The 18,090-nt window shown below is 45.9% G+C and overlaps 1 protein-coding gene across 2 annotated transcripts in view; it reads right to left on the reverse strand.

Moving 5' to 3' along the window:
- Positions 1-10,254, reverse strand: part of XG (Xg glycoprotein (Xg blood group)) — a 33,755-nt gene extending 23,501 nt beyond the window's left edge. The window contains exon 1 of one of the 2 annotated variants that reach the window (XM_075915715.1): positions 9,887-10,254. In XM_075915715.1, the coding sequence (XP_075771830.1) occupies positions 9,887-9,947 (61 nt within the window). In that variant the 5' untranslated portion in view covers positions 9,948-10,254. The remainder of the gene's footprint in view (positions 1-9,886) is intronic. The other variant, XM_075915714.1, reaches the window with a different exon arrangement.
- Between the last annotated feature and the right edge of the window lie 7,836 nt (positions 10,255-18,090).

Raw genomic sequence — 18,090 nt, forward strand, 5'->3', positions numbered from 1 at the left:
CCCCCCAGGCCAGGAATATCTTGGAGACCAGGCTCTATGGGTCCATATAACTCACTGCCCCTACCCAGAACTTACCTCCCCATGAGAAAACACAGGATACCCACCTTCCTAGTTCGGCAATGAACCACTGATAACTACTCTCTGAGTATGGTCTGTTAGCCAGTTTTGCAACCACTTCATAGTAATTGCATTTTGACCACATTTCCCTAGTTTGCTTATGAGATTATCATGTGGGACTGTGTCAAAAGCCATATAAAATCAAGAAATATCATGTCTACTTCTTCTGTTCTCTAGGCCAGTAGCCTTGTAAATGAAGGAAATTATTTTGGCTTTGCATGATTTGTTTTTGACAAATCCATGTAGGCTATTCCTTATAATAACCCTATTATTCTCTAGGTGCTTATCGATTGTTCAATAATTTGTTCCAGTATTTTTTCAGCTATCTATATCAGGTGACTATAACTCATTAGGTCAAAATAATTCCCCTTTTGAAGGAGAGGCACTATGTTTGTTTTTCTCCAGTACTCTGAGGCCTTACCTGTCATCTAGGGATATGAATGTGTAACTGATTAACCAGGTGATTCTTATCAATAACCTGTTAACCAACACCCAGGAGCAGGACCCAGCCTGTGGCCCAACACCCAGGAGCAGGACCCAGCCTGTGGCCCAACACCCAGGAGCAGGACCCAGCCTGTGGCCCCACTGGACCCACCACACTACGGGCTGAGGCCAGCAGCCAGCAGGCCCACTGGGTCAGGAGCTGGTAGCCTCTGGGATCCTGCTTAATCAGTTAACTGATTAAACATAAAGTTTAACTAGTTAATTGATTAAATGGGATTTTACATATCATTTATGAGTTCTCAAAGATAATTGCTAACAGCTCTCAGATTGTTTTAGTATGTTTCTTTCATGCCAAAGGATGAATTTCATCAGGCCCTGCTGACTTGAGTACGTCTAAATTATCAAAATATTCTTTAACCTGTTCTTTCCCTATTTTGATGTGTGTTCCTTGCTTCTTGTTGTTAATATTAAATTGTGTTAACTATCTGGTCACAACTTACCTTTCTAGTGATGACTGAAGCAAAAGAGGCATTAAACACTGCAGCCTTCTTGGGGTGCATCTACACAGCAGGGCTTAACTCAAAATAAGCTATGCAACTTCAGCTACGTCAATTGCATAGCTTATTTAGAAATAGCTTATTTTGAAATTGGGAGTGTCTACACAGCACTTATTTTGAAATAGAGCACTCTTCCTCCAACTTCCCTTACCCCTCATGCCATGAGGATTACAGGCGTCAGAGTAAGAAGTCCTCCAGATTGACAGTATTTCAACATTATTTCAAAATAACTGACTGCCGTGTAGACATAGACTAAGTTATTTTGAAATAGCGCTAGTTATTTTGAAACAATGTTTCTGTGTAGACGTTCCCTTGATGTCGTTCATTATTAACTCTCTTTTTCCAGTAGTAGGCCTACACTTGTCCTTCTCTTGCTCCTAATTTATGTATAGAACTTATTATCACTAGCTTTGATGTTCCTTTGCTAGGTGGGATATCTGAGTATTAGCCATTCTGATTTTGTCCCTTATGTGCTTGTCCCGTTCTTTTGTACTCCTCAGAAATTGTCCTGTTTCAACTTTTTGTAGGATTCCTTTTTCATTTTCAGCAAAGAAGATGAAGTCCAGGGTTTGCGAGTGTAACATTCAGGAACTATCCACATTTGCCATTAATGAATCACGAGCCATTAGCACCACCAGAAATAACCCTAAACCTCTCTAGCACTTAATTTGTAATGAAAGAGGTGTCAGGCACCAAAGAATTATATTCTGGGCATCAAGCAGTTTTTTAAAAACTTTCATAGCTAATGTGGTGAGTCCATAGGTGCCAGAGCTATGAACTACCCAGCTTAGAGGTGCTATAGCCCAGCCCTGGCAAGCTGACCCTCTCCATAAAAAGTTGGCCAACAGGCCAGTTTCAGATCAGTGCATAGGAGACGTGGAACCATTTCACTTACAAACAAGTCATAACCCAAGGAGTTTAACCAGTGCAAGCCTGCAGATGACTGATCAATTTAGAGGACAATGGTCTTAATTTTAAGCTAACATGCTAATAAACAAGAGCTTTCTGGAGCTAATGGGTCTACATGGGATCCACATACACTGTTTATTGACTTGTTCTGGGCACAGATCGATTTTTCTCAATTGTTGGGATTTTAGCTGCTTAGAAATGGAAATGAACACTGACCACCTGGCTTTTCAAGTGGTTCTATGTTCTCTGCTGAAAATCTGGGTTAGATCATTTTTCTGTATCACTCCTACAAGTCAGCGAATCACAGTAATCAGCAAGAAACCTTACTGTAACATGGATATTTAAGAAAAAGTGCACTAGCTTCCTTTGTGTGTGTGCGTGTGTGTGTGAGCTATTTTTATTTGGGTTGGGCAGATTTTAATATCAGCTTAGAATGACTACAAGTGTAGTCATTCTAATCACCTTCCTTTGGTATGGGACTTTAAAAACATACATCATTCATTTCCAGTGAGTGTAAGTTGGCAGGGGGACTCATTGGGCATAAAGCAGCATAACCAGCAGGAGCCTCTATGTCAGTATAATCAAAATAGGTTACCTTAAGCAAACCAAACATAAAAGATGTCCTAGCCCTGTCTTCTCACAAGCATTTTCCTTCTCCTGTATCTCCTTCAGCTGCCCTGGAAACTTGAGCCAAGTGAAGGACAAGTGAACCTGGAATTTGCTCTTTGTATATTGAGAACAAAACCTGCTCACTGTATACGAAGCGTCAATAATTATTACACCATAATTATTTTTAACTTTATTATAGAGTTGTCTTAGGCACAGTTTCAATTATTATCTATTACTTCGCATCTCTAGATTTAGGCCTTGATCCTGTATTTGGTATTCTCCAGTGGAATTCTATGCAGACATAAAGGTCTACTTGATTGGCCTCGGCTACAGAACTGGTGTCTACAAGAAATGAGCCTCTCCATTATTTAACAAGTATTGTTGTAAAAATCAAATATAGACGAAAGACGAAAGCAAAATGATATGCGTTAAGCGATAGTAGATAACTCTAGACACGCTCAGTTAATGTGCTAAAAGATTTGCATTAGGATTTAAAAAAAATAAAAATGACAACTTGAAACCACTTACTCCTGCCAAGGCTGGGTTAAGATTTTACAGATAAGCAGAAAAAGGCAATTGATGTCCTGTATGTGGGAGATAAAATCTTGTTATTCCTCCCAAGGGAAAAGCAGCAGAACTAGCAAATATTTTTAAAAAGGATTTCCTGAGCATATTATGTGAATGGAATATTTTGTCCCTGCCTGTGAAGCTAATAGTTATACAAACAGAAAATTCTATGAAACTGTGAAAGATCTAGGAAGAAAAAGACTACTGAGAGACGTGTGGTGAGCATGGAGACAGAGGCTATGTCTAGACTACAAGTCTCTTTCAAAAAAGAGTGTCTAGACTGCAACCACTTCTTTCGAAAAAGCAAGCCGCTTTTTCGAAAAAGAGCACCCAGGCAGTGTGGATACTCTCTTTCGAAAAGCCCTGAGCACTTTAGAAAAAAGGCATTCTTCCTTGTAAAATGAGGTTTACTGCAGTCGAAAAAACTGCCACGTTCCTTTGATTTAATTTTGAAAGAACGCAGCGGCAGTCTAGACGCAGGGAAAGTTTTTTTTTTTTTTTAAAAAAGGCCACTTTTTTAAAAAAAAAACCTGTAGTCTGAGAGTGATTAAGCTTCCTCTTTCAACGGACAGTTTAGGACTTTAACACTTTACCTCTCGAACTAACTTATGTAAATAGCTATACATTGAGGAAAATATGTATTTAGGTCCTGATCAAGCAAAAACATATATACTGCATTATTTTATTCACGTGAGTTGTTCTTTTCACTTACAGAACACAACTCATATAAGTAGTTATGCATGTGTATAGGTGATTGCTGGATTGGAGTCTTAAAGCAGATAGTTTGGCTGTGTCTAGACTGGCCAGTTTTTCCAGAAAATCAGCCGCTTTTCCGGAAAAACTTGCCAGCTGTCTACACTGGCCACTTGAATTTCCGTAAAAGCACTGACGATCTCATGTAAGATTATCAGTGTTCTTGCAGAAATACTATGCTGCTCCCGTTCAGGCAAAAGTCCTTTTGCGCAAAAGGGCCAGCGTAGACAGCTCAGATTTGTTTTCCGCAAAAAATCCCCAATCGCAAAAATGGCAATTGGGGCTTTTTTGCGGAAAAGCATGTCTAGATTGGCATGGATGCTTTTCCGCATAAAGTGCTTTTCCAGAAAAGCGTCCTTCCAATCTAGACGCTCTGTTCCGAAAATGCTTTTAACGGAAAACTTTTCCATTAAAAGCATTTCCGGAAAATCATGCCAGTCTACATGTAGCCTTTGAGAAGAATGTCAATGGCAAGATGTGGTGCAGGGTGTTATGTGAAGCTACTATAGTTGATATTGCTCAGTGAGGCAATTGTAACTAAATTATGCTGTGCTTCCTCCCAATGATAGAATCATAGAATACTAGAACTGGAAGGGACCTCAAGAAGTTATCGAGTCCAGTCCCCTGCCCTCATGGCAGGACCAAGCACTGTCCAGATCAGGGCTGAGCAAGATGCTGTCAGTTGGGGAGTTTGTGACTGTGATAAATGTATTAGTGAACTATATTTATATATTTTGGTTTTGTTTTATTTGCTGGTTTCCCCTCATTACTGTGACCATTACAAAGGGTACTGCTAGGCTTCGGGCTGCTACTGAAGTGTTCCTCACATGGGAAGTGGTGATGTGAGGAGGCAGATTCCCTCACCCTACTTATTAGCTGTTGTCAAGTTGCAATTCTGTTCAACAACAAATTCTAACAGGCATTAACTCACACTCCTCCGATGCCTGCTGCTGGCATGGGGATCAGGTACAAGAAGGACTGCCCTTAGGAGTGCTTGTAGTCATTAGTGCCTATCTCTACCCTTCACGTTTTTGACTATTCTACCCTTTGCAAGCATTTTACTGTTTTCTTTCTTTGGTATTATGTCTCTACTGACACATAAATCATTTGAGGAGTCAAGAGAGCAGTGACAGCTGGGTTAGCTTATGAAGTCTATCACATTAAAGAAGATGGCAGGGATGTGTCACTCTGAATATTTTTCTCTCTGACACTTCATAGCTCCCATCACAGGCAGGTCCATTGGTAATTTTGTTTGGTTGCTTGCTTGATTGGTTTTTGCTTCTGGAGAGAAAAATATTCCATTCAATGTCTGGAATCAATGCTTTAGAAATATGAATTAGAAGTTAATTTTTTCCTCTTGAGGTTCAGTTCATTTGAGACGTCTCTAAAATGGCTTCCATGGATAGCATTCAGCTTTAGATCAAATGTCATATACTATGGAGGAATCATGTTACAGGTTGAAGACCCTGGAAAATAATAGCCTTAAGGAAAGCTGGAGAGAGAGGAATTCCCATTCTCACTTTACCAAAACTGTTAGGAGAATTGTTGAATGAAGAATCCAATTTCATGTTGTCTATATAAAAGGTATCCCAATTGTCTCCCTCGCTGGTCATCTTTAGATAAGATGACATGGAGAGGCAAGAGATGTTTGTTAACAGCTTTTAATTGTTTATTTTATTTTTATTTTTTGTAAATAGTTATACTTTTCTTCTCATGAGGATGAATGGGCATTCGCTTTCCCTGATGTAACTCAGTAGACAGTCCCATAGACTGAGATTTAAATACACAAGGGGATCCTCGTACCAAGGCACATCCCCACTGACAAATACAGATTGGACCTCCCTCATCCAGCACCCTCGGGACCTGACAGGTCCTGAACAAGACCAGGGGAGGTCCCTCTGAATATGGCCCATGCTGTCCTGCTGCCCCAGGCTAGGGCTCCAGCCTAGCCCCCTGCTGCCTGCCCTGTTGTGGCAGTTGGAGCTCTACGGCCAGGGATAGAGCTCTGCAGTCAGGGCCAGAACTCCACAGCCGGGGAGATCAGCCACTGCTGGAGCTCCGTCGCTACCACTGCAATCCCTGAGCCCCACGGCTGGGGCCTGAATTCCATGGCTGCTGCTGCTGTTCCCTGTCCCCCACCACCTGGCTACAGGGGCCAGAGCTCTCTGCTGTGCCACCCGCCCCTCTGAGCCCTCTCCCCTGGCTCCTGGCTGAGTCTCCCTCCCCCCACACTACTCCTGCCCTGCAGCCTGACCTCCCTATACCAGGGTTTAGTGGACCAGGAACATCTGTGATCCTGCTGGACCATGAATGTTGCCAGACCAAAGTCCTGGTTAAGGGTGGTACAACTTGCATTTTCTTTCAGCAGGACTGGAGCCTGAAAGATGAGTTTGATAAAACAGAAATGTAATTTGCTTTCATTGTTGTTGTTTTACTCCTGAAAAACGATTTATTCATGGAACCATGGAACTTAGATTACAAAGGAGTCTGTTATTTTGCTCATACAATTACCATCAAGTGCCTGAGGATCATGTTGGCTTTGGGTTTACAAAACCTTTCATAGTGTATTGGAAAACAATAAATGCTTCCCCTCCTTGGACAGCATATACACGCAGGAGCAATGGCCATTATTCACAGTGGGAAAGGCTCCCATAGCATAGGGGACCTCCTCAGTGCTTGTCAGTTTGGCAAACCCCTTTCAGAGCAAAAGGGGCAACTCCCCAAGGCAGGTAGAAACAGAAGATCCTTGCCATTCCTTCAGGCAAAGTTGTCCACCCCTCGGCCCCCTTCCCATTGGCTTAGACAGATTTCCACCCCCTTGGGTTCAACCAGTTACAAGGCTCCATACCCCCTCCCATCCACTTTATTGGTCAAGTGAGCACACGGCAGTCTTCCCCATCTCTGATACACCAGGTAACAAGTTTGACTCCCTTTTTCATCAGGCCCATTTCCCAGGTTACTGTTCTACAGTTGATTAATGTATATTTCATAACCATATATTGTCTTTGCATGATGTTCCTTTCTACATAATTAGAAGAGAGTTAATATTAGCCATGGAGAGCAAAGCACCCTTAAATCAAGGGTGTTGTTCAGAAATTATACCAAACTACACAAATAAGGAAAGTTTCTGCCTCTGTGTTGGTTTCTTGACTGCATTGGGTCCTAATTCTCAGGTCTAAGGCTGCCTTGTGCCACTTGTGTAGTAGAAAACACATGCAGATAGGCTAGCCAGCCAGCTGGGGATTCCCAAGTCACAAGGGGATATCCATGTGACACTCAGTGCAGCTTGTGTAGGAATGTGGCAGGGAGCATTGCCAAGAGGTTGCTGCGCTCCAGCAATCTTTTGGAGCCCTAGCAGCCAGCTGTAATTCAGACCAGAAGTGAAGTTTCGCAAATGGTGAGCTGTCCTGAAATCACCCACAGCTTCAGGGTTACGAGCATTAACCACCCTTCCCATTCTTCCTTGGTCTTTCAGCAAAATAACTGAGGACCCTTCAACTATCACCAGAGCAAGACTTAAAATAGTCTGCCTTTGTTTTTTAATCTGGAAGCAAAGCTGTTTTAGAGCTCTCTGGCAAAGCTAGAATCCCAAGGAGCCATTTAAGGAAAACACCCCAATCATTCGGTACAAGCTACCAAAAGCAGAGTGAAATACAGCTACTCATTTGGTACATCACTGAAGCAACTAGGTATTTCTATACTGTGCAAATGAGATGAATGTTAGCTGTTTGCTTCATAAATGTATGTCTAATAGAAATGTGGTGTTGGTCTCTGGATTCTTCCTCTTCCCCAGAAACAGACAGAATGGGAAAGAGCAGGGAGCCAGCCACAAAAGTCCTGGCCTTCCAATTTTCATTTATAAAACACTAAGCAGACGAGCTCAGTGCGGTGAGCCTATCCCATCAATTAAAATACACCATGAAATACATGTTCATGCATGTGGAAATTAGGTTGCACATACCAGTATTACATAAACAAACTACTCCCAGCATAATACTTGAGAACAAGAAAGTCTGCCTGCCAGTCTTAGACTGGGGCTCATCAGTGTTCATATTCCTAGCTTTGTAATACTACTCCCTGATATTTCCTCTTCCCTAGCTGTGATAAGCTCTCTCCTGGACACATCCCTTCACTTTCTTAGAGCATCATTCCAATCCCTACTTTGTCACCACCTGTCACTGCCAAGTTTTCTGAGGATTATAATCAAGCTGGGAAAGATTTGCTATATTTTGGTAACCAGTAATTTCTCCCTTCAAGCACCCCCATTAACACTTACGGTTAATCATAAGATAACAAGAAACAAAGCTGGCTATGGTGCTGCACCCTGGCAGATGCAGGTTGCTGTTCGCTCTGTTATAACTTATTTCTGAATATAACAAATATTGAGGAAATAACACTCAGCGTTCTCCAACTCCTGATGGGTAAAATGTTTCTAGCTGCATATTCATGTTAGGAATGAAAAATATGTAATGTGAATCCTATGTATCTAGGGATATCTAGCTCAGGAGTGGCCAACCTAAACCTGAGAAGGAGCCACAATGCACATTGACAAAGAGCAACAGTTCTACGTCATCAGCCCATATCATCTCCCCACCACCACTCTCAGCACCTCCCGCCCGCTGGCAGCCACACCGGTCAGCGCCTCCTTCTTCTTTTCCTCCTGCCCACTGTGATCAGCTCTTTCTTAGTGGGAGACACTGGAGGGGGGAAGTATGGGTGTAACAGGCTCAGTTGAGAGGGTAGGAAGTGGCAGGATCCTAGGAGGAAAGGGTAGAGGGGGACAGCGCCTAGGGCAGAGTGGGGGTTGAACAGTGAGCACCCTCCAGCCCAGTGGAAAGTTTGCACCTGTAGCTCCAGCCCTGGATTTGGTACTTATGTAAAGAGCCACATATTAACTTCTGAAGAGCCACATGTGGCTCTGGAGCCACAGGTTGGCCACCCCAATCTAGCTCTTGAGGTCATTCAAGCAACAATATTAAAACACAGCCATCTTTAAGAAACAACACCTGCTTTTACAATATAAAATTAACCTCAAAATATCAATGAGCAAATATGCTATTAATGTCCATGTGTACAAATGTATTTATCTGACAACGGTTCTCTTAGTAAATTAAACATTTCTCCGTGGCTACGTCTAGACTGGCATGATTTTGCGGAAATGCTTTTAATGGAAAAGTTTTCCATTAAAAGCATTTTCGGAAAAGAGCGTCAAGATTGGCACGGACGCTTTTCCGCAAAAGCACTTTTTGCAGAAAAGCATCCGTGGCCAATCTAGACATGCTTTTGCGCAAAACAAATCTCAGCTGTCTACACTGGCCCTTTTGTGCAAAAGTTTTGCGCAAAAGGGAATTTTGCCCAAACGGGAGCAGCATAGTATTTCCGCAAAAAGCACTGATTTCTTACAGTAAGAAGTCAGTGCTTTTGCGGAAATTCAAGCGGCCAGTGTAGACAGCTGGCAAGTTTTTCCGGAAAAGCGGCTGATTTTCCGGAAAAACTGGCCAGTCTAGACACAGCCTATAAGTTTTCATCTTAAACCAACTGTTTAAAAGCAGCATTTTAATTCAAAGCCCAAAGTTTTAAATAATTTGAGGGAAGAAAAGAAAAAGTTTCAGTTAATACTCTGAGATCTAACTCACACATCCGTCTCTTTCATTCAACACCTCCATTCCTCCTCCCCCCCCCCCCCCCCCGGCTATTGTAAGTGTGTGTTCAAAGAGTTTTTGCATTTATTTAGAGGTATAAAACTACATGAGGTGTCCACCTGAACTTTCTGGGTGCATCTGACAAATACTTTAAAAGTACAATTTAAAAAACCCTGCAACACTCTGTATTGTTATTCAACAACCAAGCAGCACTGGCATCACACAAGCTCTATTGTTTTTCTAACTGTCCCACCCTAGAAACAAAGTCTCTAGTATAAGATCACTTACCTCTAACATGAACCAGAAAAAAAACAAGACCCCAAAAAAGCGTCGTTCTCAGCCTTATCATGGTCTTCTTATTTATAGTTCACCCTTTGCTTCTCCACACACTGACAGCAACAAGTGTTGGTAACTACAGGGCCAAAGATTTCTCCTCTGGAGCTTTTTAAAGAAGTTGGCCAGATCAGAGAAGTCTATTTACACTATTACACTTAAAGATGGATGGCTCAGTGGACGAGAAGTCTCTTAAGAACCCAGACACTTCCAAAGCCTTCAGTCCCAATGGCAGAGCAGTGAATATTATTACTCACTATCCATATAGGTCATATACCTACATGATACATGCTCCATGCCAAGAAACCTTTCAACTCAGGCCTGCAGCTAATGAGAAGGGAAAACAACCAGCCAATGAGGAGATAGGAACACAAGAACCAACATTCTCCCAACCCACCTCCTTCCCCAGGGCCAGGACACCCTGTTTTCAAATCTTGCTTTCATGATAGTTGGGTGTGGTGCTGCTGCAGCTGCATTAACTCACCGCAGAAGAGAAACTTCCCGTACAACATAACCAGTAAACATTGCTTTCTTTTCGTGGAAATAAGAGCAATTTCCATGCCCACCTTTTGGATGCTAAGCAGTAACTATGGCATTTTGTCAAATTTCTAACCCGTGACTCAATAGTTAGAGGACAGAAAATGCAAAGTAAGCACCAAAATTGCACAGACTACATATAATAGCAGTCACAACTTGCCTTTGCATTGTCTGCTGGGAGCTTTCGCACTTGCAAAATAAGCAAGCCTCTCTGTTTCAGATGTTTCAATTCAGTTCAGAAGATCAGTGTAACCTTGCTAGTTCACATTACTGCCTGACACAAACATTGCAAAAGATTTTGTGAATTACCGTACGCTACTAATCAAAAAAAGGGCAAATATTTTTTTTGGAAAAAAAAAATCTGATTGCTGGTGAGTAAATAAATAAATAAATAACAGGAAAGCAAGAGCACAGGGATCAGAAGCTTGGAACCTGACATAAGACGACTGTCAGAGGCCTGAATCCAGATGGGATAGCAGGAGGAAGTCTCTACTAAATCCTACCCTTAGGCCACGTCTTCACTTGCTATTCTGGAGATCGATCTTCTGGTGTTCGTCTTAGCAGGTCTAGTTAAGATCCTCTAAATCTAACGCTGAGGGAGGCGGTCGGCACGGTCACAAAGAGTAAGGGAAGCTGATGGGAGCATTTGCTCCCATCAGCATCCCTCTGTGAAGACTGCAAAGCTCGGCTTCAGGCAATCAGACTCCAGCTATACATTTTACATAGCTGGAGTTCTGTACCTTAACTGGACATTCTAGGTCTAGTGTAGATCTGGCTTTACTTCCTTCCTTCCCCAGATTAAGCAGAGTACAAGGTGCAATTAGTGGAGTATGACAAGAAAATCCCAACATTTAAAGAGCAATTTTTAAGAGGATGGGAGATTGCAGCACAAGAAGAGGTCTGTCTGTCAATGAAAAGTGGCTTGCAAAATAACTGCAAATTAAGGTAAAATTAGAAGTAATTAAAAAAAACTGGCTCTAGAGGCTAGTATCTGGGAATGATTCTGTGGAATCTTAGGTACTAAGGACAGATCCATAGATCCAAAGTTCTGGCTGAGGAGAAATAAGTTGCTGATTTAGAGCACAGTCACTGTGCTGAAAAAGGAGGAATCAGAGGGAGAGGGAACAGTAACAGTGTTGCAGAATGCTGGAGGAGAAATTGCAAAATGGAAAATGAGAGAAAAGAATACCATCGGAACCCAGAGGTCACTAAAAATACTGAAAGAGAAGAGACAGTTTGGTGAATGAAAATCTTGTTTAGCGGTTTGTCAAGGCTGAGGTCTGTGGCAAAGGGGAAAACAGGTAGGCTGGCACAAGGCTCCATCGAGTTACTAACAAGTTCACACATCAAATCCTGATGAATTTGAAGTCAACAATAGTTTTGCCATTGACTTCAACAAGGTCAGGTTTTCACTCTGAAGATTAATCCGGAATCTTCATGACATTCACCAAATATTTGATTGTGGAAAAGGCTACAGGTGAGTCAAAACTTGTACTCCAATATCACAAATTTTGATTATTGTAGACTTCTTGATGCTAACTTTAAAAAGGGGGGAGGGTAGGAACAGACGAATGAGATTATATTTAGAAGAGTAGAAATGCATGAGACAAGGATTATCATTTAAATTCACATTCAATTTTCAAATTCATGGAGACACCTGATCTACTTAGCCTTTATACAGTATAGTTGTTCTATCAATATTTGCAGCCAAGTTTGGTGATTTTAATAGTTAGTATATTTAGAAGAGCATCCAGAACTGCAGTTAAGTCTAGAAGACTTTAGATTTAATTTTAATGAGTCGGTCAAAGTTGTCATTATTATTATTCCACTGCCACTTCAGTTACTCACAAGAGCATAGGGCTCCTTAAAAAAAAGGTGGCAGCATTAGCAGTCATCAAAAATCCCATGGCATATTTTGCAAAAGTACAGATATTTAATGTTTCCTGCAAGTTGATCTTTACTTCCTGTCCTCATATGTCCTGTGGTGGGGGTGTACACAAATGGTTGCATTTCAGGTTTGCTTGAGCGTTCAACAACTCACTGAAATCAAAGTTGGCTACAGATGCCCGCACCTTTGAAAAACCAGCCTACAGCTGTTCCTGTGATCCTGTTTCACTCATGAGAGGGTTACACTGAAATAGTACATGAAGATCCCATTAGAGTTAAAAGAGGAATTTATAAATAGTAAGATTAGTATCTTGCTATGTTCTGAAAATGGGAAGAAGAATGGAAGCTTTGGAAACTGAATTGAAGAAGTAACAAATAGCAAGTTAAATTTAAAATCATGTAAATTGATATTGAAACTGTTTTTGCTATTGTAAGCAGGGTCTGAATCAATGCTTCCATTGCAGCCAGCTGGAATGAGAAAGGAATCCTGGGTGTGGTTATGCTCACTCCTTTGCTTATCCCTATATGGCAGTGTTTCCCAATATTATTTGGCTGAGGAACCCTTTTCAGCTTTTCAAAATTTCAAGGAACCCCTAGGTTTGTCAAGCAAAAAAAAAGGGGGGGGGGAAGCGGGGGAGGAGAGAGGGACCCACCAATTCATGAAATTCACATTCCTTCCCCAAGACACCCCCCCCCCATCTCCTTTCTGTGAGGCCTCATCTGCTCTGTTCCCCTCCTCTCCATCACTTGCTATACCCAGCCCTTATACCTGTCTCAACCTAGTGAGAGTGAGGTGTGGGGTGGGAATGAGGGATTTGGGTGTGGGAAGGGGTGAGAAGTACAAGCTCTGGGAGGGAATTTAGATGCAGGAGAAGGGGCTGTTGACTCAGGGAGGGGGCTCTAGGCTGGGAAGTGTTGGGTTCAAGTGGAAAGTTGGGGTGCTGAGCAAGCCAGGGCTTGTGGATGTGAGGGTGCAGGAGTTTGGGCTGGATATGTGAGGGACTCAGGGCAAGAAGGTTGTGAGTATGATGGGCTCAGGACACAGATTTGTGATGTGTGGATGGTGGAGGAATGTTGTGGCAGAAGACTGAGGATGTGGGGATGCAGGAGTTTGGGGATGTAAGAGGCGTAAGACAGGGGGCTCCAGTGTATGATAGGCTCAGATCTGGGGTCAGGTGGTGCAGGAGTTTTATGATGTTGCAGTGAAATGGGGGTTTGGTCCCAATTGGGGGCTTGTTGGCCTGGCTTCATTTTTAAATAAAATATTATGTCAAACTCAAAAGATTTTAGCATTGTCTTTATATGTGAGAGGGGCGAGGAACCTGTTTTGAGTCAAAGGTCACTGACCCACAGAAAAGTCAGTTGGGGCCACACAAGTGAGATGCAAAAAACAACAAAAAAAAGCTCCTCCAAAAACCCCCAAGCCTCACTAATGTGGTCCCAAATGTGCTGGTGGGGGTAGGGGACAGAGTGCTAGTGGGTGCTGGGGAGAGGGTGCTGCTGGGTGGAAGGCTGCTGGCTCAGGTGGCAGGGTGCTGGGGCAAGGTGCTGGGACAAGCAAGTGGCAGGGTGCTGGGGTCAGGGACATGGTCCTGCTGGGCACTAGGGTGACTGGCAGGGTGCTGGGACAAGGAACAGGGTGCTGCTGGGTGCTAGCGTGGATGGCAGGGTGCTGGTGCTGGGGCTGGGGCTGGGGCTGGAGCCAGGGTGGTGCTGAGTCCTGGGGTGTGAGGCAAGGTGATGGGGCCAGGGCGGTGCTAGGGTGGATGGCAGGGCTGCCAAACAGCGGGATAGGGATGGGGTGCAGGATCTGGGAGGGAGCTGGGGGGGCAGAAGGGGACAAGGTCTGGGTAGGGTGCAGACCAGATAGGTAGGGTGCAGAAGCAGGCTGGATGTAAGGTGTCTGGCTATGAGGGAGGGTGCGAGGAGGGGACTTGGGTAGCAGTTGGACCTGCCTGATCTGGTACCCTCTAGACCTGACTGGTTCCAGATGAGGAATTTTTGGACCAGGGGAGGTCATTTCAGGGCTCCTGCCCCCCCCCCCTTCCCCACTAGGCTTCTTTGCACCTCTATCCCCTGCAACCAAACTAAGCTGCCCACCCCTGCTGGTTCCCTGCACTTCCCCCAAAACCATCCCTCACAATCCAAGGGAGTGCAGCACCAGTTCCCTGCAGCCCCTCACAGCCCAGCTGAGCTGCCCGTCTGTTCTGTATGCCCTCCCCCATCCACCTCAGCCCAGCTGAGCCCTGCACTGGTTCCCTGCATGCCTCCCCCACAGCACAGCTGATCCCTGTTTCCCTGCACCTCCTCCAAGCCCCACAAAACTGCTGAGCCAAGAGCCGATTCCCTGTCCCTTCCTCCCCTTGAGTCTAGCCCCAGTTCCCGGCACCTCCCTCCTCCTGCAGCCAAACTGAGCTCTGAGCTCCACACACACACACCCCACCCCACCACCCAGCTCTCCAGACCTCCCCACTCTGCAACCCAGCTGAGCTCAATTTCCCTGTACCTTCCCCCAAACCATGTAGACATGCTGAGCCAGTGCTGATTCCCTGCCCCTGCCTTCCTCCCTCCCCTTGGCTGTGTCTACACTGGCACGATCTTGCGCCAAAGCGGCCGCTCTTGCGCAAAAATTTGCTGCCTGTCTACACTGGCTGTGTGTTCTTGCGCAAGTACACTAACGTTCTCATGTATGAAATCAGGGCTTCTTCCGCAAGAACTACGATGCTCCCACTCAGGAATAAGGCCTTTTGAGCAACTATTCTTGCGCAAGAGGCCAGTGTAGACAGGCAACATGAATTTGTTGAGCAAGAAAGCCCTATGGCTAAAATGGCCATCGGCACTTTCTTGGGCAAGAGAGTGTCCACACTGCCATAGATGCTCTTGTGCAAAGCACAGCTCACACATGGAAGAGTGGATGTGTTCTTGCACAAGAAACAACCAGTGTAGACATAGCCTAAGAGTTTCCTCACATGAGCAAAATGAATTTTGTGTTGTGCACCAGTATTGAGTTCATGTGGCTTGTTTGGATGTGCCACCCAAGTTATTAATAAATATTTTTAAACCTCTACCTTTTCCCTCTGCTGCCATGTCAGCTCCCCTGGTGCCTGCTGCCCCCCGACGCCTCACCCTCCTCTGCTGTCCTGACTCCTGCTCTTCTCACTGTCCTCAGCCCTCCTGCAACCTGCCCCCCTCCACCAGCTCTTCTCTCCTCCCTGTGCCCACTCCTCCAGTAGCCCCACTCTGATCATGTGAGCTACCCCTCTTCATCCTCTCTTTTAACACCTCCCTCTACAAACCTGCCCTGCCTCTCTCCTGTGATGGTGGTCCCTCCACTGGGCAGGTGTCTGCCCAGAATCCCCTGGCACCTGCACCTTCTCTTACACCTGCACCCTCCTGGTGACTCCCCCTTCCCTCACTTCCCCTGCCCCCTTTGCTCCATTTTTCCCTGATGCCCACCCCTCACCACCCTCTGCCCCCGTTCCTATCATGCCCCTGTGCCCTCTCACATGACTTGCTCCATCACAGCCTTCCTCATGCCCACCCCTTCTTTCAAGCTTTCTCCCAGCACCTCCCCTCACCCCTCTAGCCCCCAATGCCCTTACCCTCTCCCCTCCCAGCATCACCCTGTCCCCCTCCCACTAACACCTCTCCTCCTGCCCTTTTCCTCATTGTCTGCACTTGGCTCCCTGCCATTTGTCTCTCCTCCACCCCTGTCCCTTTGGTGCAGTGGTCCCCAACTACTGTAGGTTGCTGGGCACCAGGGGGTGTGGCCGTTCGCCTGCCGGGCGCCAGAGGGCGGGGACACTTGCGCGCCCGGGGCCAGCGCCCCCCCCAAGTGCCACGTGCCCGGCACCCCCCCCAAGTGCCACGCGCCCGGGGCCAGCGCCCCTCCCCCCAAGTGCCGCGTGCCCGGCACCCCCCCCCCAAGTGCCATGCGCCCGGGGCCGGCGCCCCTCCCCCTAAGTGCCCGGGGCTGGTGACTGCAGGCACCGTGTTGGGAACCACTGGGTGCCTTCCCCTTCTCCTCCGCACAAGCACCTTCCTCTCCCAGCCCTTCCCCTTTCCCTCCCCTCCCCTCCCGTACCTTCTGCCTTCCACTTTGTGGGGCCGGAGTCTGTGCTCTGTCCCCGGACTCCGAAGCCGCAACTCGGCCATGCGGCGCATCACAGGGTACGTCTAGACTACATGCCTCCGTCGACGGAGGCATGTAGATTAGACAGATCGGCAGAGGGAAATGAAGCCGCGATTAAAATAATCGCGGCTTCATTTAAATTTAAATGGCTGCCCCGCTCTGCCGATCAGCTGTTTGTCGGCAGATCGGGGCAGTCTGGACGCGCCGCGCTGACAAAGAAGCCTTTCTTGATCGGCACAGGTATGCCTCGTCAAACCAGGTTTACCTGTGCCAATCAAGAAAGGCTTCTTTGTCGGCGCAGCACGTCCCGACTGCCCCGATCTGCCGACAAACAGCTGATCGGCAGAGCGGGGCAGCCATTTAAATTTAAATGAAGCCGCGATTATTTTAATCGCGGCTTCATTTCCCTCTGCCGATCTGTCTAATCTACATGCCTCTGTCGACGGAGGCATGTAGTTTAGACACACCCACAGAGCCCAGCAAGTTTAAAATCCCGGGCTGTGACGTTATGTCACGTCCGGGCGTCTCTCCACCTGCTGGTTTGAGCGTGCTGTGCAGGGCAGCGGCAGCCAGCCAGGGGGAGCTCAGGGAAGGTCACGCATGGCAGGGACGAGTCCGGGGGAGAGACGCTCTGGGGCCGGGCTGAGAGGACGTGCACACGGGGTCGGGACCAGCTCCAGATATTGCGGGAGCATGGGCACCACAAGCCCACACAACTCGCTGCCCATGCCTCTGCTGACTAGCCAGCTCTCTCTCTCTTTTTCAGAGCGGGCGGGGGAGCGCCGGCTCCTCGCGGAACCCCTCGTTGTGCTCCGCGGAACCCCAGGGTTCCGCGGAGAACCAATTGGGAAACACTGCTGTATGGTATGCAACTGTTGTTATGTAAATACAGTTCATGCTGGAATGGGAAAGAAATCCCGGGTTTGTTTATGTAAATATAGCTCAGTCAGTTGCTATAGCCTGATAGATATTCAATTGTTAGAATGGTATTTTGCCTATTGTAACTAATTCAGCTGTTGCAGGGTCATAAACCATGTTAACCCTAAATGTAGGAATTGTAAGATATGACCACCAATGCTTGCAGTTATTGGGGGTAAGGGCGGAGCTCTGAATCAGCAGGCTACATGCCCTCCAGGCATGCGCTGTGAGACTGGTTCAACCTGATTTTCTTCTCCAGTTCTAATGATAGAACTAAAACAGACTCCATACAGAGTCTCCTTATTATTTTAAAATTAATCCAGGCCCAGAGCCAAATCCATCACAAGGCCAGTGCGGGCGGTTGGCAAGAGCAAGCAGGCAGCCGGGAGTGGCAAGTGAGTGGCTAGTGGAGTGGGTGAGATGCCTCCTATCCCCTCCCTCAGGATGGGAGGTGAACTCTGCAGATTGCCTGTGAACTCTGGTCAGCCCTGACCCAAGGGCAGCAACTGTGAGTGAGTGCAGAGAAGGGTTGCGCATGTGAATGGGACACTTACATAGTGGGACTTGTGAGCCTGAGAGGCAAAGGACATTGCCCACCCTACTTGAGCTGGGATGTTTACCTGTGGTTTGGTTATGAACTCTGTCTGTGGTGGTTTTGGTTTTGAACTCCGTGGTGTTTTACCAA

Source organism: Pelodiscus sinensis, chromosome 1, assembly GCF_049634645.1.
Source record: "Pelodiscus sinensis isolate JC-2024 chromosome 1, ASM4963464v1, whole genome shotgun sequence".
NCBI classification, from domain to species: Eukaryota; Metazoa; Chordata; order Testudines; family Trionychidae; genus Pelodiscus; species Pelodiscus sinensis.